The sequence below is a fragment of the Peromyscus maniculatus genome, chromosome 7 (genome assembly GCF_049852395.1).
Source record: "Peromyscus maniculatus bairdii isolate BWxNUB_F1_BW_parent chromosome 7, HU_Pman_BW_mat_3.1, whole genome shotgun sequence".
NCBI classification, from domain to species: Eukaryota; Metazoa; Chordata; class Mammalia; order Rodentia; family Cricetidae; genus Peromyscus; species Peromyscus maniculatus.
In genome coordinates, this window is record NC_134858.1 from 101032312 (window position 1) to 101055592 (window position 23281).

At 45.9% G+C, this 23281-nt stretch overlaps 1 protein-coding gene across 1 annotated transcript in view; it reads right to left on the reverse strand.

Annotated features, from left to right (window-relative positions):
• Positions 1-5498: 5498 nt before the first annotated feature.
• Positions 5499-23281, reverse strand: part of LOC102924946 (inhibitor of carbonic anhydrase) — a 40104-nt gene continuing 22321 nt past the window's right edge. The window contains exons 12-18 of the mRNA XM_006978669.4: positions 22207-22263; positions 18536-18691; positions 16027-16168; positions 11012-11076; positions 9053-9237; positions 6609-6795; positions 5499-5669 (exon numbers count right to left, since the gene is read on the reverse strand). Coding sequence (XP_006978731.3) covers positions 5635-5669; positions 6609-6795; positions 9053-9237; positions 11012-11076; positions 16027-16168; positions 18536-18691; positions 22207-22263 — 827 coding nt within the window. The 3' untranslated portion in view covers positions 5499-5634. The remainder of the gene's footprint in view (positions 5670-6608; positions 6796-9052; positions 9238-11011; positions 11077-16026; positions 16169-18535; positions 18692-22206; positions 22264-23281) is intronic.

The following is a 23281-nucleotide window of genomic DNA, read 5'->3' on the forward strand; positions in this document are numbered from 1 at the left end:
TGTGTGCATTTATTTACTTATGGAAGTTATGTAGGTTATGAAATAAGAAAGGAGAGTATGACAGAGGAAAAGATACCTTAAGAGAAGGGAGAAGGGCTGGATGGGTTGGGAGTGGGTAGAATTCTTTATACATTATTGATGGAAGAGTCAATTATTCCAGCCATTATGCAAAACTAAAATCAGAACTAGCATACACTCCAGCTGTACCTCTTCTGAGTATATACCCAACAGAATCTAAGTCAGCATATAGAGAGAATTGTACATCTCTGTTTATCTATGCACGATCTACAGTGACCAAGTCATGGACAAGCCTAGATGCCCAGCAACAGATGGATGAAGAAAGGATGGACAGGCGCGCGCGCGCGCACACACACACACACACACACACACACACACACACACACACACGTGTGTGTGTGTGCCTATGCTCATGCATATGCATGCCCATACACAAAGTGAGTTTTCATAAAAAAAAAAGGAAATCATAATACTTGTAGGAAAGTTGGAGGAACTGCAAAGCATGATGCAAAATGTGATAAACAAGGCTCAGAGTGATAAATATCGCATGTTTTCTCTCAAGTGTGGAATCTATCAGAAAAAAATAACACAAAAGTAGAAGGGAATTATCAGAGAAAAGAATGGATGGAGAACAGGAAAAGATAAGTAAGGGTGCAGGTGGGTGGATAAAGTCAAAGTTTATTATACCTGTGTGAAAATATTACCGTAAAACTTCTATTCCATATAACTAATACACACAAATCAAAATTTTAAAGAATAAAAAAATCAGATTAAATGAATAGTAATCAGAAATCAAAATGTAAGGACCATGATGGGAAATCAGATAGAAGTAAAGAGAGAATGGTGACAGTTTATAAAACCAAAAAGCTGTTCCTGGCAATGCAAGTGAAACTGAAACAGCTTTCGCTAGACTGATCAAAGAGAAAAATAACATCATTTGTGTCAAGAATGGAAGACGGGACATTGCTACACAGTCTACAGACACTAAGAACATAACAAAACAGTTTGATGAACGTTATGGCAAAACTCACCTTATCTGAAATAGAGAAGTTCCTTGAAAAAAAAAAAAACCAGCTTGTTATCAGTAGACTTTTGCCTTTAGGTTTTGTTTTGTTTTGTTTTGGGGTGTGTGTGTGTGAGTGTGTGTGTGTGTGTGTGTGTGTGTGTGTGTGTGTGTGTGTGTGTGTGTGTAAGTATGTGAACACATATACGTGCAGATGCCTGCTTGCCAAGGCTGGAAGAGAGTGCTGGATTCCCAGAGCTGGATTGGTATGATTTGAGTTCCTCTGTGCAGTGCCAGATTGAAAGTCCAGTCTCACAACAGAACAGCAAGCACTCTTCACTGCTGATCAGTCTCCCAAACCTGCCGGTTCTCTCTTATACATTTTTTTCTTTGTTATAGTCACCTTTAACTCCTCAGGTGTGTTTGTAACAACTCTTTTACTCTTTTGGGAGTTGTCTGGAGTCAGCAAAAGGCCCTTACCTGAAATCAAGCTGATGAAGGTACCCGCTCCTGGATGTCTAGCCTCCAAAACTGTGGAATAAACAAATCATCTTCCTTCCTTCTTTCCTTCCTTCCTTCTTTCCTTCCTTCCTTCTTTCCTTCCTTCCTTCTTTCCTTCCTTCCTTCCTTCCTTCCTTCCTTCCTCTTTCCTTATCCCTTTTTCTCTCTCTTTCCTTATTTTATTTGTATCAAATTTACTTTAAAATTTTTATACATTAGTATTATATTTACCTAATTTCTCCCTCCTCCCTCTAGCCTCCTCTAATCCCTGATCCTTCTCAAACTCATGGCCTCTTTAATGAATATCATTACATATATATTGTGAATAAATATGTCAGTACAACCTGCTGAGTCCACTTAGTGTTGCTCATGTGTGTGTTTTTAGGGCTGATCATCAGCACTAAATAACCAGTTAGGGGACTCATCTCTCTGGAAGAGTAATTCTCCTTTCAGCACCCATAGCTCTTCATCAAGGACAGTGATTCTCAACCTGGGGGTCATGACCCCAAAGGGATTGCATATCAAATATTCTGCATACCAGATATTTACATTATGACTCATAACAGTAGCAAAATTACAGTTATGAAGTTGCAATGAAAAGAGTTTTATGGTTGGGGGTCACCACACCATGAGGAACTGTATTAAAGGGTTGCAGCGTTAGGAAGGTTGAGAATCACTGCTCTAGGGGTAGAATCCCATGTGATGTGTCCCATCAGTGTTACTATGTCATTTGGTGTTGTCTTTGCTCAGGTCTGGCTTAGGCAGCCATACATGTTGACATTTCAGGAGTACAGCTTCCCTGTCATATGTAGAAAACTCATATGGAAGATACAGTCTCGAAGATACAATGCTTGCTGCTCCTCTGGCTCACACAACCACTTTGGCCTCTCTTCTTCCATGTTCCCTGAGCCTTCTGGTAAGGAGTTGTGCTGTAAGTGTTCCAACTGGGGGTGGGATCCCGACAGTCAGTTCTTTCCATGTTGACCAGTTGTGGCTCTTTGTAATAGTCCTTCTCTGCTGCAAAAGGAAGCTTCTTTGATGGAGTTAGAGCTACATGTGGGTATATGGATAATTACTTACAATATAGTTAGGAAATTATACTGGTCTATTATATTAAAGTGGCTATAGTAGGTTATCCTCTCCTCGATCCATGACCTCACTAGCCCTGTGTAATTGGCTGGGTTTCCAGGACCGAATTCCCTCCTTTCTTTATCTAATAAAAATAAATAAATAAAGTGGAGCTGGAGCTGGCTCATCTCTTGCAAAGAACCCAACTTTGGTTCCCAGCACCCACTTCCAAAGCTCACAACTGCCTGCACCTCCAGGTCCGGGATGTCTGATGCTCTTCTCTTCTAGCCTCTATGGACACCGCATTCACATGTGCAAACCTACACCCACTCACACACACAACACATAATTTTCAAAAAGTTTTAAATTAAATCTTTAAAGTTTATTGTTTGAATTCCCTCATCTCTGTGGTTTTTAATGTGTTTTTATTGGTTGACTTTGCTCCTGACTTTGGAACAGTTTAATGCTTCTTTGCATATCTGAAGACATTTCTATTTAATATGCAGCTATGTAAGTTGCACTGGTGAATACTTAAATTTCATTGGTTTTCTTTCGTGGTATTGGAATTTGTGTTGGGAGGTAGTTAAGATGCCTGCAGACCAGTGGGATCCTCTGAGGCGCGTTCCAGCTTCAGTGAAGGCTATTCAGGAGCAACCTTTAATCAAAGGCCACTTTAAATATTTATTTTTTAATTTATGTGCTTGTGTGTGTGTGCCTTCATGAGTTCATGTCCACCACATGTGTGTGGGGAGCTGCAGAGGCCAGAGGGTACCGGATCCCCTGCAACTGGAATCGCAGGCGGTTGTAAGCTGCCTGAAGTGGTTCTGGGAACGGAACCCAAGTCCTCTGCAGAAATAGCAAGCCCTCTTAACTGCTAAGCCGCTGTGTGGCCCCATCCATGGCCATTTCACCCCCACGTCTAAGGCACACCCCACAGTGAAAGCCTTTGTCTTGAGCGCGGGCTCTTCATCCTGCTTGCTAGAAACCTGCATGATTGCTGGCCTCATGAGCCCTGAGAACCGTGTGGTGTTTAAGTCTCTCTCAGTTACTCTTTTCTCCGCCTCATGGGTTTTAATCTCAGTTTATACGGGTGCAGGTACATCAAGGACACGTAATGCGGATCATGGACCATTTCCCTGCAAAGTCCCATCCTTCTTGGCACTCTATCCTGATCACATTGACCTCAGATTTCTATCTCTGTTTCTGGAAACTTCAGACTGGCAGAAGGCCGGGTCATCATCTCGCTTCTTGTTTCCCTTCCCCCATGACTCCTAGTCCCTCACTGCTATTGTTCAACTACAAAGAGCTGTTTCATACATTTTTCCCCCTGATTTTTAGTTGTTTGTGGGAGGAGGGGACGTCCTGCTCTGGCCAGTCTTTCACTCACTCAGATAACTTGTAACAACATATGATCTTAGCTAGGATTCCACACTCCGATTCCACACTTGTGAAGGGGCTGTCACAAGCTGGCATTGTAGTAATAACTAGAGATGGTGACATTTCTGATAAAGAACAGAAAAGAGACAAGTGTATTGCTCGACACACTTTTAGAAACCTGACCCAACAAGCAGCAAGATACAATGTTTGCAGTAATTTTAATATTTTCTAGGAAACATTAACTAAGACTTTGATTGCCTTTGACATTAATTTACAGTGTCAAAACATAATGTCTTACATATGCATACATGGGGGTGTGTGTGCATGTATATACACAGGCGTGTGGAGACCGGAGGTCAATGTCGAGTGTCGGCTTCTATTGCTCTCCACACTAATTTTTGAGACAGGCTCTCTCCTTGAACCTGAAGTTCACTGATTCAGCTAGCCTGGACATCCAGGGAACCCCAGAGATACTCCTGTTTTTTGCTTTCTTAGACTTAGGATTACAGTGCACATCACTATACCTAGCCTTTTACATGGGTGCCGGGGATCCCAAATCAGGTTCTCACGCATGTGCTTTACCAACTGAACCGTCTCCCAAACCCCCAAATTGTATTTTAAAAATACACAAAATCACTCCTTGTCCTTTCTTGTTATTATGTAAGTCGTTTCTGCTGAACACATTGATTTTGTGTGTGTGTGTGTGTGTGTGAGAGAGAGAGAGAGAGAGAGAGAGAGAGAGAGAGAGAGAGAGAGAGAGAGAGAGAGAGAGAGAGATCTTGTAATCACTGCTTGAGTGGTATTCAGACAGATTTGTTACTCAAATTATAACTGAATGATTTGTCTTTTGTGTAAAATAATCAAGTAAGAGGAGATAAGTCAAACTACTTTGGCAGAGTTCTTTTAAGCACATTACTTTTATTTTTAAAATCGTGTGTGTGTGTGTGTGTGTGTGTGTGTATACATATGTATGCATGGTATATGCATGCACAGTCCTGTGTATGAACATATAGAGGCTATAGTTTGATGCCAGGTGTCTTTTTCTATCACTCTTCCCTTTATTTTTTTGAGACAAGGTCTCTTGATGAACCTGAAGGTCACTGTTTCAGCTAGGCCAGGTGACCACAAGCCCCTGGGTTCCACCTGTCTCTGCTTTCAGTATTGAGATTACAGATCCATGAAGCCACAATCAGTTTTTACATGGATATTGGGGATCCAAACTCAAGTTTTCTTGCTTTCAAAATGAACTCTAACCCACCTCCCCAAAGGTGTATTTTTACACTTGTATGTGTAAGTGTGTGGTGGCACACTCATGCCACTATATCCATGTGGAGGTCAGAGGACAGTGTGTTGAGGTCCGCTCTTTCTTTAGCTGTGCAGGTCCCAGAGCTCAAACTCAGGTTGCTACCTCCACCCACTGAGCCATCTGACCAGCTTGTAAGATATAATGTTTAGTAGATACTAAACTTAGAACCTCAATTTTAATACAAAAAGTCTTATTTGACCCAAATCTAAGAATATTCAGCAAAGCTTTCTGGGAAGGTATTTTTTTATTTATTTTAATTCTTTTTGCTTCAATTATGACACTGAGATATAAAGATGTCAGTATGTGTCCACATGAAGACAATTAGGTCCCCCGGCCCTGTGTGGCCCCAGCTGAATGGTGTTTAATGTCTGTGGAATGTGCAAGCATCCAGCAGGTCTGTGAAGCAAAACACAGGAGAAAAGATCGTCATTCCCCACCAGCACTGACCACACTCCTCTCTGCTCCAATTTCCTATGTTCTTAAAAGCAAAGTTCTTAAAAATATGTTGGAAATACTCTTATCTTCTAAAAATAAGTCATGGTTAATTGAGATGATTTAAGACCTTCATAGACACTCTGTATTCTAAATGTCTATCTTTAAATACCTATACTGTCCTTTCTTCCTGCTTTCAGTATCTGTAGCTCACAAAATACTGCTACAAAAATTCAGATATATGCCCAATAATTCTTTTTTGGCTTGTTTTTTTTTTTTTTAGACAGGGTTTCTCTGTGTAGTTTTGGAGCCTGTCCTGGCTCTTGCTCTGTAGACCAGGCTGGCCTTGAACTCACAGAGACCCACCTGCTTCTGTCTCCTGAGTGCTGGAATTAAAGGCATGGGCCACCACCAGCTGGCCCAATAATTCTTTTATCTCAGTTTTAATTTTGTTTCCACAGTTCCTTTATTTTTAGACAGCAATTCCAACTAAAATATGTATACTAAGACTCCTCTGGGGCTAACCATGCTGTATTTGTTTTTTATAATGTTTGTGCATTTTATATAAAATCATCAAAAATCAGTCCTTTGATCAGTCCTGTGCTGTGTACAGCTTGTGTCATTTCCCAAGGCCCCAGCTGATTCACAAAAATGGGAATACACATGAGAAGAGCTTCATTCCCAAGTGGTCTCAAGTTCTGCAATACTTCTTGTCTCCTTCAGACAATTTAGCTTTTTGCAGATTGTGTCTAATTGAATTGACTCAGTGGTAACTGAAACTTTCTGCAAGGCCAGGAGAAAGTTTCCACTTTTCCATGCCCTTGCTGGACCAGCTGAGGACTCATCACCCCTGGGTTCTTAATATAAACATACTGACTTTGAACCTCCTGTCATTCTACTTACCAGAGGACAAGCACTGTCTGAAGCTGGTCATCATGGTGAGATACTGCGGCCCTAGGTACGTTTCATACGTTGTTTTGTTCTGAAGGTTAGACAAGCATTCCGTGTCATCACTGAACAGCAGGTCCTTAGCTGAGGATCCAAACATCTGGAACATCATTCTTTCAAATCCATTTCTTCCAAAGAGCTCCTGAATTGGGACAAACAGACAGTCCCTGAGGGTGCCAGAAAGCATAGAGGCGTCTACTCTGTCTAGAAGACCAGAGGCTTCAGGACTGCTCAGCTCCAGGCCTTGGAGAACCCCAGGACACAACAGTTTAGGTAATGTTGTAGTAACTGAAAGCATGCTCTGTGGGTTTGAATCCTGGCTTCATCTTTTCCTTGCTATGCGAACTTGGGAAAATTCTTCACTAAGCTAAGTCAGCCTCAGTTTGCTCATTTACAAGTAGAGTCAGTAACATCACATTGTGCAATGATTCATGTAAAGGAACGTGATTAGAAAGCCATATAAGCTGGCCATATGTCACTACTTAGCTAGCCAGGTGTTTTCCCAGCTGTCTAAATCACCCTCCCATGTCTCTCTGCTGCCTGGAACTCTTGCTCTTTGCCCCTCCTACTTTCTGGAGCCCAGCCAGTTCCATATCTCCATCCTACCTGCCTGCCTTAGTTTACTTCCCTTTAGTCAATGTGGCAGCTGGTCTTATGTGAGACCTTCCCCTTCAGATGTCCACAGTCCAGACCCTCTTACTTTAATGGTTTTCCTGGGTATGAGAGTTAATCTTGATTGTCAACGTGACATACCTAGGAAGAGGGCTTCTCAGTCAACTAAAGCCTGTCAGACTGGCCCATGGGCATGTCTATGTGGCATTTTCTTAATAGTTGACATAGGAGGGCCCAGCCCACTATGAATGGTACCATCTCTCAGCAGGTAGGCTGGGACAATACAGGAAAGACAGCTGAATGTGAGCCTGGACTAAGACAGTGATGTTCCTCCACGGTCTCTGCTTCAGTTCCTGCCTCCACGTCCCTATCTTGAGCTCCTGCATGGCTCCCTCAGTGATGGACTGTAACCTGTAAGCCAAATATACCCTTTCTGTGCCCAAGTTGCTTTTAGTTCATGTCTTAGCACAGCAAAGAGAAGCAAACTGGATACCAGACCACTGTCCTTTAACAGGTTGTGAGGGGGAAATATGATAAAACATGGATTTCTTCTTTGGAGAACTGTCGTAAAATATTATTTTAAGGTGTGTTACATTTGTTTATACTGTGGAACATTTGTTTTAATGATGCAAAGATGTGTTGCATTCCTTTATGTTGCATTTGTTTAACTCTGTGAAGCTGTGTTACTGTGCCTGTCTAAAACACCTGATGGTCTAATAAAGAGCTGAATGGCCAATAACGAAGCAGGAGAAAGGATAGGCAGGGCTGGCAGGCAGAGAGAACAAATAGAAGGAGAAATCTGGGAGGTAAAAAAGGATGAGCATGAGAACAAGGAGAGGAAGAGGACATCTGGGGACAGCCACACAGCCACACACCACACAGGCATCTAGCCACCTAGCCACCCAGCCACCCAGCCACCCAGCCAGCCATCCACCTAGCCACACAGTCACGCAGTAACACAGCCACACAGCCACACAGCCACACAGACAGCCACACAGCCACACAGACAGCCACGGAGTAAGAGTGAAAGGAAGATTACAGAAGTAAGAAAAGGAAAAAGCCCAGAGGCAAAAGGTAGACGGGATAATTGAAAGTTAAGAAAAGCTGGCTAGAAATAAGCCAAGCTAAGGCCAGGCATTCATAATTAAGAATAAACCTCCGTGTGTGATTTATTTGGGAGCTGGGTGGTGGGCCCCCCAAAAGAGTAAAAACAGCAAAAACAACCAACATCAGGGAACCTCCAAGAATGGGGTGTCTACTGCAACAGGGAGAGGAGACCATGGGTTTTCCTTTGAATCACTGGAGTTAGGCATCACCTACTTCATAAGATCAGCTCCTGCTGGCTTCCAGCAAGGTCAGAAGTGTCTAGATGTTTGCTCTTTAACTTCAGATGGTGCCCAGCCTACCCAGGTTAAGGAGACAAATGCAGATCGACTACAAGTCAGCTAGAGAAACCGCCATTTTGCTTTTTCTACACTTAGCTCAGCCAATGAGCCGACAGCTCCCTACTTATTGTACCAGAAGAGAGAAAGGATTAATTCTCAGGGAGAGTTGAGGTGGCCCAAGAGAGCCCATGTGTTTACTCAAGGCTATGAATCTCAGGCTCTTCTCTTGGACCCTTAGAGAGCTAAATGGGCGTCAGATACAACCAGAGACAGGACTAGAAGGTCCAGGGTTCTCTTCTCATGGAGAAAGAGTGTGAGCTGGGCTGGGTATGGGCACATGGGCCTCTGCGCAGCTCTGGGAACTGGCACTGAGTCATGGGGAGTAGGCACTGGTGCCCATACCTGCTGGTTGAAGAGCATTCTGCGAGCAAAGTCGACCTTATCTTTCCTGGAGAACACAGCATGGTTTGGCACTCGGGCCAGGTGGCAGCTCTGAGCCTCAGTCACAGGCTTCCTGGTGCCATCAAGGCACAGCAGCTCAAAGTCTTCCTGTTTCAGACCCTTAGCCCAAGACTCAGGGTTCTTTCCTAGGGAGATACAAATAGATCAGTCACAGCTTACAGCTTTGGTCCAGGTGCCCTCACGGGGAATGAGATCGGCCATCAGTGCCTGGCAAGTCATGCTACACAGAGAAATAAAACAACAAGAAGAGAGTTCACAGACTCATCACCTTCTTGGTTAGTGCTCCACTAGTTCCATTCAAGGCAAAGGTTTCTTAAGGCAGTCCCATGGCATTAACAACCCTGGAACAGGCAAGTGTGCGCATCAGCCCCTGGCTTTGCCATCTGGAATGCTGCTCACCATTGATACCGAGCTGGCCCTTCAGCTAGACAATGCATGAAGGAGCACTAGGAGTGTGTGTGTGTGTGTGTGTGTGTGTGTGTGTGTGTGTGTGTGTGTGTGTGATCAACCCCCATTTGACAAAGATAGCTCAAAGGGCATTTGACTTGCCCAGAACCACACAGCTTAGAAGAAACTCACAACCAGAGCTGGAGCTGTGGGCAAGAAGGGAAAGCATGCTTTATGTGACTTAGCCTATGTGCTCTTCTCAGTAGTCCTGGAGGCAAGTCACGGTGTCCCCATTTCACAAAACAGGGCTTGACAGGAGGGTGGTACAGACCATCATGCTAGTGACTTAGGAGGCTTAGGCAGGAGGATTATGAGTTTAAGACTTGCCTGGACAATGTAGCAAGACACTTTCTAAAACTGAAAAAGAAAATACTTGGGGCCGAGGAGATGGCTCGGTATGGGGAGCAACCTGAGTTCAATCCTTGGGGCCCACAGGGTAGAGAGAGAGAACTGACTCTAGTTAAGTTGTCCTCTGACCTCAGAACAAACACACAGTAAATACATAAATAATAAATAACTAAAAATTTAAGAGATAATTGTGAATGGTTAGAGAGATGGCTCAGAAGTAAAGGACCAAGGGACCTGGGTTTGAGTCACAGCACCCACAAGGTGGCTCACAACTGCCTGTAACTCCAACTCCAGGGAATATGATGCCCTCTTTTGGTCTCAGTTTTGGCCATAAAGGCAACAGGTATGCATGTGGTATACAGACATATGCTGTGGGATGGTCTGTATGGCAAATTGCTCTGAGTGGTCAATAAATAAAACACTGATTGGCCAGTGGATAGGCAGGAAGTATAGGCCAGACTAAAGTTAGTTCCAAGATAGCCAGGGCTATATAGAGAAACCCTGTCTGGAAAACCAAAAGGAAAAAAAAAAAAAAAAGAACTGAAAACTGTCCATTCAGGGACTGGAGAGATGACTCAGGGGTTAAGAGCATACTGCTCTTCCAAGGACCTCAGTTCAGTTCCTAACATCCACATCAGGCAGCTCCAGTTCCAGGGTATCCCATGTCCTCTGGCTTCTTCAGGCTCCTGCACACATGTGGTGCATATAAACTCACATTGGCATACACACACATACAAATAAATAAATAAATTTTTTTCTTTGAAAAAGGCAAGCCACAGAGAAGCGCAAGATATTTTCCAAAATCAGTCGCTGTCAAAACTTTAATCTTGAATATCAAAAGAATGCCTGTCAATCAGGGAGCCAGACCTGCTCACATAGTCCATGGGCTCTGTGTTTTGTCATCTGGGGTCAAGGCCAAGGTCATCATTAGCATCACCGAGTCTGAACAGGTTGGAAGTCTGTTAAATGCTAGATTAATTTAAAATGCTTGGACTCAGTCGCTGGAGTCTGCTAGGTTTAGTTATTAAACATCCCCAGTTGCCTCTTGGAGCGCCAGTCTACAAGGAAGACTCCAAGGAAGGAAAGTACAGTGCAGGCACCTACCATCAGTGTTCTGTAGAACTGTGGGATGCTTCATGAAGGCCACATCCCCCTTCTCAACCAGACACCTGCACAACAAGGGCCAGGTCAGCAAAGAGAGTCAACAGGAGTGAAAGGGGTCACCACGGGGGAGTCACACCCCGTCCCCGGTTCCTGAACTCCCACACAAGCAACTGTAGCCCCTGCAGGGCCCTTGGGTGGTAGACAAAGAAAGCAATGGAAAGACAGACCTGCTCGATGACTTTCACTTGTAAAAACCACCATTCACATCCTTGTTTTAAATTCCCACCACTTTGCCCAGACAGGGTGCTTGTGTTCTCCCATTAGCAGAGATACGTAAGGGGAGACCCACGTGGTGTCGTACCACACCACGAGACACTGCAATCAGTGTGGAACGCCGGCTGTGAAGGAGTTTGATCGCACTCATGTGTCTGCTCGGGACTGACAACAGTGAACATGCTTCTCTAGACAGGACTCACCCTTAATCCCATGGGGAAATGTGCACCTGTGTTCAGGTACACTTTTTTATTTTTTTAACAAGAAATGTGAAGAAATCAATTCTGTGCTATCAGCCTGATGGAAATGTCTATTGATTGTCAGGGACACTGCTGTGATTTGAATCTGGAATGTTCCTCCCAGGCGTGTGTGGCGAAGGCTTAGGCCCTAACTGGTGGCACTCTTTTGACAGTTGGTAGAAACTTTAGGAGGCTGAGGGGTCACGCCTTTGAAGGGCATATCATGTGCCCACTCCCCCATCCTGTCCCACACTAGCTCCTTCCTGGCCGTTATGAGGTGAGTGATGTGTCCCCTCATGCTCTTCCCTCATGGTGTTCCGCCTCCCACAGGCCTATGCAGTGGGGGAAGGTGACCATGGACGGGAACCATGAGCCACAACTCCTTTAAGATAGTCTCTTAGGAATTTGTCACCACTGTGAAAAACTATCACAAGCTCCTCTCCAGCCTTCTTTCTCTCTTGTCTTTGGGTGACTCTGTCTACAACTAGGCTCAGTTGTGCCCATTCAGACTCATGAGAACCCCTCACCTTCCTTTTCTTTATGGTCTCTTCATACAGAGTCCCACTCCTGAATGGGCATGGTCACCTGACTTAGGTGAATCGGCACCTCAGGGCAAGGCAGGCCGAGCAAGACTGCCCACTCTTTCATCTCAAAGATGCTCTCCTAGTCTCTGTTCTCTACTCCAGATCAGTGGTCCTCAGAGCCACTCCCTGGGATTAAAGGTCCATCAGCATCAACACCAGCATCCTTGAAACCTGAGCAGGTCCCTGAGGCCCACCAGCCTGACAGGTGAATGGGAGACTGTGGTGATGGTGACCTGGAATCTGCCTTCCCAAGCCCCTCAGGAGAATCTGAGCCATGGTCAGTCTGAGAACCACAGCGTCACCTACTCACTTGTGATTTTCTCACCTCCCACCAACCAATGTCTTTCCAGTTCCTCCCAGGATGCATACTGTGCTTCCTATTTCCCAGAGAAAACACAGGAATCATGTGGTGGCTTTTTCCCTGTGGTCCTCTGCAAGACCTGCCAATTGTTTCCTCTTCTCCTACTGTCCAGTTGGAGGAAGCTGGGTCTCCCAATGGCATGGGTCCTCACCGGGTCCTCTGATCAGAGGACATGGGTCCTCTGATCCCAGCCCCCACCTGTGATCTCAGGAAACATCTGCCACAGTTATACCTGTTCTCATATAATTTTAATCTTTCTTTGCTCACAGGACTCTTTCTCATTTGCCATTCATATGCCTTTTCTGTTTTTTTTTTTTTGTTGTTGTTATTTTATTTGTTTATTTTATTTGTATGAGTGTTTTGCCTACATAAAACACTGTACACCACATGTATGCAGTGCCCATGGAAACCAGAAGAGGGCGTCAGATCCTCCTGGAACTGGCACTACACATGGTTGTGAGCTGCCATGTGGGTGCTGGGAATTGAAGTGGTTTACCAGCTGAACCATCTTCCCCAGTCCCTGAACAGATTCTTAAACTGGGTTCTGAAGAAATTGAAAGAAGAGAAAATAGAGTGAGCAACGATGTTTAACTTCAAGTATTTGTTGTTGGAAAGAGTGAAGCATTTACAGCCGCTTGAATTTACTTTTTTGTTCGATGGAAAAAAATAACAGCATGTTTACATGCTGGTGGGAATTACCTAGTAAACAAGAAAGTGTGGAACCCTGATGGTTCAGTCGGTTAGGGTACAGTACTTAGAAAAAGAGGATGTGAGGATGCAGGAGAAAGAGAATTGATGGGGCGATGCCCTTAGATCATCAGGAGGGGCCGTCTCTACCAGTGCAGGACTGGGCTCTGACAGGAGAACAGGTACCCAGAATGAGGGGCGAGAAGGCAGCATCTCAGGGTACTAAAGCTGATGGATGCTGCCATGAAGCTGACCCAATACTGAGGCTTTGTGGGCTTCCTCTTCTAATTGCTTGGTCTCCTAGGCAGCAGATGGGACCCAGAGGCATGCTTCTTTTGAATTTGGTCCTCATCACTTGAAAAGAAAGCCAGACCGCTGGAGGTCTCATAGTTCAGCCAGAATCAGGGTCAGGCACTGAGTACAGAATAACAATGATCGTGACTGGTCTTTAAATGTGTGCGGGTGTACCGTGGGAAAACAAGGACATGGCCAAGGGTGTGAGAACAGAAAGTACTCACAGGATTGGGGTCTGTCAGGATGAATGAAATTAGGGTGAGTGAGAGGGAGGTAGGAGTGACAGAGCATGAGGTATCTGGGGTTAAGGTGGTTCTCTGTGTGCCCCTCATCATTTTGTAAAGGGAGTAAGTTGTGTTTGCAATCATTTTAAATCCTATGCATCAAAATGGGACTGGGCAAGGGGGTGACATCTGTAACCCCAGAATTTGAGAGGTTGAGACCAAAGAATCACAGATTTCAGGCCAGTCTGGGCTACACAGTGAGGTTCTGTCAGGTAACAAAACTTGACAATCTGAGTTTGACCTCTGGAGCTCACATGGTAGAAAGAGAGAGCCAACTGCCTCAAGCTGTCCTCTGATCTCCACAAGTACACTATTGAGCACAAGGCTCTCTCTCTCTCTCTCTCTCTCTCTCTCTCTCTCTCTCTCTCTCTCTCTCTCTCACACACACACACACACACACAGACAGACAGACAGACAGACAGACAGACAGACAGATAGATAGATAGATAGATAGATAAGCAAATATTAGATTTTTAAAGTATTGAAGTTGGGCCAAACCTAATACCAATATATCTTATGATATAAAGAAATTTTAAGCTAGTTTGGGTTAAATTGAACATTCAGCAGATATTGTTGTCACTAATGAATGACTGATAAGAGAGGCAGAAGTTTGGAGGGCAGGGTGAGGTGTACTCTCCTGGTGTACATGGGGGCAGAAGGGTTCTCTAGAGCTCCACATACTGTCCACACAGCTTTGTATATGGGGCCAGGAGGATTTTCTAGAGCTCCACATGCTGTCCACATAGCTTTTACTTGACCAGCATACCCCCGACACACAATCTGAACATGTCCAGCCTGGCTCATCATACTTAGAACTTGGTCTGCCTGTTCAGCCAGGTCTACAGGGCTCAACAGACATGGCCACCATATGCTGACCCAGCAGGTCACAACCCAGACCCCTCCTTCTCCACACTTCGGTCTACAAACCTCTCTTGCTGCCCTTACTGCAGTGTGGTTACTGCAGTGTGCCGTGCATGGCCCCATTCCTGCTGACTCACTTCTGGGTGACTCCTGCTACAGGTTTTCTCAGGCCGGGTTCCTCTCGTGACTTAGTTATCTGCTCTCATGATCCCTCTGCCTGCCGTGAAGGCCTCCAACATGTACCTTTTCTAAAACTGTCCCCTGCCCCGGTCACTGCCACATCACTCCCTGCTCTGTTAGGATCTTAACTATCTTCCAAAAGTACATGACTACTAAAGACTTGGTTCTGGGGGCTGGGGAGAAGGTTCGGTGGTTAAGAACACTTACTGTTCTTCCAGAGAACAGCTGACAATCACCCATGAATCCGACTCCAGGGGATCTGATGCCCTCTTCTGGCATCTGCAGGCCTCTGTATGTACATGATCATATTTGCGAGGACACATAGACATACAGACACACACACACACACACACACACACACACACACACACACACACAGACACGTGTACACACATCAAGATTAAAATAAAATTTAAACTTAAATTTAAAAAGAGCTTGGTTCTGAGGAGATGGTATTAGAGGTGAAACCAGGAGAAGATGGGTCCTTATGAGAAATCCTTAGGTCATTGAGGCATGCCTTTGGAAGGAATGGTTGGACCCTAGCCACATTGGTTCCACTCGATCATGGACTAGAACCTCTAAGACCATGAGCCAAAATGAACTTTTTCTCCTTACAACCTGATTGTCTCAGGCATTTTGTTACAAGGATGGAAAGCTCCCTAACACATGCTTCCCCTTGGCCCCTCTACAGCATACACAATTGAGAAGAATCTTGTTTGCTTGTGTGTTTACTGTCCTGCTCTTCCACTGGGACGTGGGGTGGACAGGACCATGTGTGTCTTGTTGTTTGCTATAATGCCTCTACTTAGAATAGCACCTGACACTCAGTGCTCTGTAAGTATGTCTCCTTTTTCTTGAATGGGTGGAGGAGCCTAGACAGATCTACTGTAAAAGATACGCATCAGCTGAATGTAGGAAGCAGGTGTCTGGGTCTCTCCTGTGACTGACAGCTGAGCCTCCACCAGAGCCCACGGATTATCTCCAGTCACACAGAAGACAGGAGGGAAAGTGGCCCCTGCACCCGGGATCTTGCCCTGTCCAGGTCCCTGAAGTGTCCTCAGGCAGCTGGGCCGGTCACTCTCTAGAAGCCGGCTGAATATCAAACCACAGAGCCACTAGACTGCAGAACCTCTGCTCTTAATTCCGGCTCCTTCTAGATCAACACCCAGATACTAGAATGATGAAAAGGGTGAGGAGATGAGGGGGGTCAATGGGGTGATGCCACGAGAAAAAAAAAGGCACAGATACCAACCTGAGAGCACCGCTGGAGCCGTGATATCCCTCATGGCTGTTGGCGGCACACATGTGGGCTGGGTTGTCACCACCAGCACACAGAGCACAGAGGCGGGAGTTCGGATTCGACCCTGGGGCGCAGCTGTGACTGAAGAACTCATCTGTGAGGAGGGACAAACAGAGTCAGCTCTTCCTGTGATGGCAGGTAAGCCCCAGGGTTTGTCCCCAAGACTGCCTGTCACACAAGCAAACAGCTGGTTATTTGGCAACATTATTAAGGGGTTAGCCAGCAAGGTGCATACCACGCCAGCAAGAGGACATGAGTTCAGATCCCCAGCACCTGAGTAAGAGTTGGGTGCAGCGGCGGCGGCTTAAGTCTGTAACCCCAGGAGGGTGGAGAGAGGCAGACCCCTGCAGCTCACAGGCCTCCTGGCCTAGCCAAATTGGTGAACTCTAGGTTCAGTGAGAGACCCTGCCTCAAACAAATAAGATAGAGGCCTTTAAACCAGTACTCAAGAGGCAGAAACAGTTAGATCTCTGAATTTGTGGCCTGGTCTACACGGCAAGATTCAGGAGATCCAGGGCTACACAGAGGAACTCAAACAATAATGGTCATATGGAGTTCAACAGAAGAAGACACCCAACATCTACCTCTAGCTTCCACACACATGTGCACACATATGTACCTACACGTATACATATCCACACCCACATGGACACATGCATGCACCACACATACAAAACTAATTTTTAGAAAAGGAACAAGAACATTATGGAACAAAAGAAAAGATTCCAGACAGACAAAGTAAAGGGACTAGCTGGGGATGGACCAGACTGTGAGCTCACAGAAGTCTGTCCCCACACAGGGCAGGGGTGATGAGGGACAGATAAGAGAGTTTAGCCCTGACAGAGTGGAGATGGGGGTGGGGTGGGAGGAGGGCTGGCTTATTTAATCTACACCAGTGTTTTCTGATCTCTGTTGTCTTGGTCTTCCCTTACAAAGTTTGTCGTTGTGACATCAAGTCAGGCAAGGAATAGAAAGCCATGGCTTCCAAGCCTAGCCCAGGGTTCCAGGGAACTACACTGAGGACACTGGACATGGGCCCTTCCCTCTTCCAACCGACTGCCTATGGGTACCTGTCGGAACTCAAGTTACCACACCCAGGCATCAGCATATCCCCTCTTGCTCTGGGAAGAAGGATTATGATTCCATGAAGCTGGAGATAGGGGGACCCTCCATAGACCTGGGAGTCAAGACAAGAGGTAGGGAGTGAGTAGGTGGTCCCCAAGGGAAGAGGAGAGAATAGAAGCCTTCCGACAGGAGACTGGCACCTAAAAAGGCCTGTGTAGGAGCAGGGTCTAGACGTAGCACAAAAAGCTTAACGGAGACCATTGGAGCAGACCATCAAGAGAGGGGAGTGGAGTCGGGGCAAGGCTCGGACCCCAAGGGATCTTACTGTGTAGCTACTGCTCTCACTCCCTAGAGAAATGGGGAGTCTCTGGCATGATTAGGACATTGCTGGGCTCAGTGCATTGGCACACGGTCTCATCCACACTTGGCAGAAGTCTACCTGACTGAGAGGAGGATGGGATCGAGGGCTGACGAGCCGCTCGGGTGGCAGGCCACTGAAGTGGGCCAGGAGAGAGGAGGGGGAAGTAATGAGAGATGGGAGGGGGGGAGAAACTGCCATTGCTGCACAAGTAGCACTCCAGAGTCCTCCACCGTGCTAGGCAGTTCTGGAGCATTACCAGGGTAGAAGGAAAGAATGCAGTTTTGGACACAGTGAGCTTGATAGGCTTTTGAGATCCTAAGTAGATTTGGTGATAGTCAGTTCAGTAGACAAACGTTTGAGCTGGATGTGGTGGTGCATGCCTGTAATCCCAGCTCTTGGGAGGTAGGAGGATCAGGAGTTCAAGGTCAGCCTCAGCTACATGCTGACTTTGAGGTCAAGCTGAACTTTATGAGACTGTGTTTGTGTGTATGTGTGTGTGTGTGTGTGTGTGTGTGTGTGTGTGTGTGTGTGTGTGTGTGTGTGTGTGTGTGTAGGTCAAGGAGCAGTCTGTGGTTGGGAGTTATCCCCCTTTAGACACAATAATAGCAGTAGCAGCCATCTTTTTCTCCAGTGCATATCAAGAGCCCAGTTTCGCATCCAACGATGACTGAGCTACACTTGGATATGAATGCTTGGGAATTGGGCTTGAACCAGGGGAAGAACTGCTTTCTGCAACCCAAATATTTCTTAACCAGGTAGGAAAGGAAGGACGCTTGTAGGAGCAGGAGAAAACGCAAACTGGAGCAATTTCCATCCTTCCCTTTCTCCACCCCCCACTTGGTTTTGACGGGAGTGCATAGCCCAGAGGGCAAGTGGGTATACATAAAGGGGAGCGGCAGGGCTCTCCTTCTGCCTGTCAAGTCCTTGACCCAAATACCTCCTTAGGGCATCGCTTGCCACCCATTGGACTGAATTTTCCCCCAACTCAGGTACAAGCCCGAGGAAGGCCCCACTTCCCCTTTAGAACACGCTTACCAAATTTGCAAGACCCCGTTTGGTTGTATATTAAACCCAAGGGGACAATCCAGCCTGCAGAAGTGCCGACGGCCGTGTGGCAGGACTTCTTGCCTCGAAGAGAGTTCCAGGTGATGCCAACGTCTGATTTCTTAACCACGGCCACAACATAATAACCTTGTGGTGGAGACACCAAGACACAAGCTCTCACTGTCTCGAGGAGAAGGGCAGACAAAAGCAGTATCTGACCCGCCCCCTTCCCCCTGACGGTCAGTGGCTTCTCTGTGTGGTGGAGAAGATGAACTCCGTTTCTCCATTTCTGTTCTGTCCCATCCCTCGGCTGACGTGTGGAAACTGCAGAGCCAACCTTTGCCTGCAAGTGTGACCTTAGATGTGTGAGAAAGGAAGGGTGGAAGTGGTCCAAGGGGGCTTTGCTTCCCTTCAGCATCCCTCTTGCCTCCTTCCTGGACTATCATTTATGCACCATTGTTCCTATCCAAAGAGCACACTGCTGGGTTGTGGTCATTAGTGGGTCTGATCTGAAGAAGGGATTGGTAAGATTAGATAGAGTTATAAATCTTTGGAATTAGAAAACAACATGATTCACCGCTGCCTCAGTGGTGCCAGTGGAAGAGGTGGTGTCTGACTCTCTCTCGGGAAAACAGATTCCACCGAGCCGGCAGCTAGCCTCTGACCGGGCGGGCTCTGTTATCCAAGGAGCTAAATACTATCTACTGATATGAAAATACTAATACTGTCTTCAGGTCTAAGAATTTTATACTTATGGCATTAAATACTATCATCTATCTTTGAATCTTTGACTCTCTCTCTCTCTCTCTCTCTCTCTCTCTCTCTCTCTCTCTCTCTCTGTGTGTGTGTGTGTGTGTGTGTGTGTGAGAGAGAGAGAGAGAGAGAGAGAGAGAGAGAGAGAGAGAGAGAAGAAAGAGGGAGACAGTGAGATAGTAGAGACAGAGGGATGAGAGAGAGACACAGAGATAATTGGTGTGATGGTTTGGTGGATGACTTGACAGGATGGAGACAAGGTTCTGGGCATGTCAGTGAGGGATGACTGGGTTAACTGAGGTAGGAAAGCAGGTACCATTCCCTGGCTCCATAAAAAAAGGAGAAAGCTAGCTGAGCCCTGACATTCATCTCTCCCTGTTTTCTGACCACTGATGCAACATGACCAGGTGGCCTCCCCCTCCCGCCACCATGCTTTCAGCACTATGATGGATTGTATCCCCTAGAACTGTAAGCTAAAATAAACCCTTCCTCCCTTAGGATGCTTTTGCCATAGCAACAAGGAAAATAACTGGTACACTTGGTTAAATACAAAGCCCTCTCCATCCATGCTCTGACTGAACCTTCTCTATCATAGTCAGCATTTGTCCGAATGGTCTTCCAAGCATCCTTGTTGACCTACATTTCATGGGACCTACAATTGCAGCTCCTGGGAATTCAACTGCTCTTGAAACAGGCATGTTGTTTCTGACCATAAATGACTGGACTAAAATACATGGCTGATGAAAGGCCAGCCCTTGGTTTGGAAGATGAGGAAACAATTCAGAGAAGACTTCTTAGCTATGAATCTAGAGAGGGGAAAGCTTTGGGGTCCTGTCTCACAGGGAGATTAGGGTGGGCTGCTGTAGGTGAGCAGAGACATGACCCTTCAACTTTGCACTCTGATGACCTTTGTGAAGCCTGGCCCAGGGGATTCTGTGACCTGGTACTCAACAGGGACAACACTCACCCTAGGCTGCATGTGCTGTGCTGAGCCAAACCCTCAGCTCCCCAGATCTCTGCTGAGCCTAAGTAAGAATCTGGTGTTCACCCTGGGGCTCCGTGTCACAGTGGATTTTTAAACCTTATCATTAAATCCAACCAAACAGACTTCCAGCCTTAGCCAGGGAGTGTTTGACTCAGTAGGACTAGGAAGAACCCAAGAAATTTCATTTCCAACAGATTCTCAGATGATACTGGTGATGATGGTCCAGGGACCACACCCAAGGACCATGCTCCACCTACTTTTAAGACTGTCCAATTCAGGAGAGATGTAAGATCCTTAGCCTGTGTAGAAAGGCCAGGCAGGAGAAGTTATCTCCTGCATGTGTGCTGACTAACCTTTTGCCAATTTGACACACAAACTAGAGTTATCTGAAAGGAGGGAACCTCAATTAAGAAAATATCTCAATAAGATTTGGCTGTAAGGCATTTTCTAAATCAGTGACTGATGGGTGTTTTAGGGTTTCTATTGCTATGAAAAGACGCCATGACCACAGCAACTCTTATAAAGGAAAACATTTAATTGGGGTGGCTGGCTTACAGTTGAGAGGTTTCATCATGGCAGGAAGAAAGGCAGCATGCAGTAGACATGAAAGAGCTAAGAGTTCTTACATCTTGACTTACAAGCCACAGTAAGTAGTTTGTCTCACTGGGCATGGCTTGAGCATACATGAGACCTCAAAGCCTGCCTCCATAGTGACACATTTCCTCTAACAAGGCCACACCTACTCCAACAAGGCCATACTTCCCAATAGTGCCACTCCCTTTGGGGGGTCATTTTCTTTCAAACCACCACAATGGGGCAGGACCCAGTTTATTGTGGATTGTTCCATCCCTGGACTTATAGTCCTGGGTTCTACTAGAAAGCAGGCTGAGCAAGCCATAGGGAGCAAGCCAGTAAGCAGCACCCGCTTCAAGATCTCTTCATAAGCTCCTGCCTCCAGGTTCCTGCCTGGTTTGAGTTCTGGTCCTGACTTCCTTTGGTGATGAACAGTGATGTGGAAGCACAAGCTGAATGAACCCTTTCCTTCCCAACTTGATATTTGGTCCTGGTGTTTTGTCACAGCAATAGAAACCCTATCTAAGACAGGGTGGTTCATTCTAAAGACCAGGTCGACTCCCTCATCGGTAAGTTCCGGCTAACCACAGAATGGTTCCCATTTTCCTCCTCTTCCTCAGCAACCCTGGGAATCACCTTCTCTTGGACAGGAGACTTCGCCTGGTCCAAGAAGTGCCCAGATGGCTTCTGTCCCAGTGCTGACCTTCATGCAAGGATGGGCACATGACAGGAACACACACAGTGCTGTGTAGGAGGACTTGGGGGTCCCACTCCCTTCAACTCTTCTCCAGCTCAGTTACAGCCACCTCTGGCTCTGTGCCCCTGGGAAGCCACCCAGTCCTAGGGCCTCAGTGTCCTCATCTACATCCCATGGAGCAATAGTGTCCATCCTATCAGATTGCTGAGGAGAATAAACAGGAGTCCTGTCAACGGAAGTCTTTTCAACTGTCAAGTACCCTGCAGACGTAAATTATTATGGCTGCTTTAGGACGGTTTTGTATGTCGACAATGAACCTGGTCTTCTTTTCTCAACTCTAATAAGTTTGGTTTTATTTGTTATTTATTACTTTTAATTTAAGTGTATGTGTGTGTACCTGCATGAATCTATGTGGACACATTCATGAAGGTACCAGCAGAGGCCAGAAGAGGGCACCAAAGAGGGAACTGGATAGTTGTGAGCCACCTGATGCGAGTACTGGGCATCAAACCTGGTCCTCTATAAGACCACTAATCATATTTCACTGCTACGCCATCTCTCCAGTTCCCAATTTTATTTGTTTGTAAGGCTTCCTTATCCTCTTCCAAAGCATAAGGTTCTGCTTTTGAATCCCAACGTTACTGACTCACTCACCTTCCAAAGGTGCATCCACACACTTAGACCCCAGTCTCTCACTGCCATGTGTAGACACTAAAAAGAAAAATAGAAACATTGAAGATTGTTGTGGAATGTTTTTATTGCATTCTGACAATAAAGTTTGCTTTGAATCAGAGGGCAGAGCTGGCTACTAGCTGACCAAAATTAACCATAGAGGTTTTGGAGGACTGAGGACAGATAGAGTAACAGGAAGTAGTAGGGCAGGGCTTAGAGAGCATCTCAGCCCTTTTGGATGAGGAACAAAAGAGATGGGAGGTCACCAGTTGCTTCTCCAGCGATTCTCTGATCATATCGGGGTTCTTACCCCGATATCTGACTCCCGAGTTTTTATGGATAAAGAATAATTAGATAAACACTTCAGAAGGTCCATGTTAAACTCTCATGTCTTAACTGAGATTGACTAAAATGAGAAATGTTGGCTTAGTCATCTATCACTGGTTATCAACTGGCGAAAGTTCTGCAGGCGCATTTAACCCTTTCTCCTCCTGCCCTTTGCTATTAGAACTCTAGGTTCCATCCCAGAATCTCCTCAACCCTCAAACAGATACAAAAGAAAATAAGATGCCCGCTGAAGGGGAGGAGGAGAGAGATCCTTTTGAAGGAGCTGCCTGGCTCTGACATCTTCCCTGAGGTAACAGCTAGTCCAACTCATGGGCTATTTGGCAAGCACTGTAACGACTCTACCCACTCCATGCCCTCCAGCATCATTATAGCCATGATAAGAGGTATGGTTTTAAATTCTTTCTGCCTGTAACTGTCCTGGCAGGGGCAGAGATACTGAAAAGACAAACACGTGTTCCCCTCACTTTGGCTGTCAGTCTATTGAAGCAGTTGTCCCGGAGGAACTGGAAATTCCTCCAGTAATATCATTCTGGGGAAGGGAAAGACTAAAGTACTACTGCCAGCCTGAGGAAGAATTTGTCTCCAAGGAGAGATTTCCTACAGTTCTGACACTTGTCAAATCACCTTGCAGGGGAGACTAACGCGAAACAACATGATGGATCAGTGATGGGTGAGACCACACCATGACCAGGATTGCTCTTCCATGCGT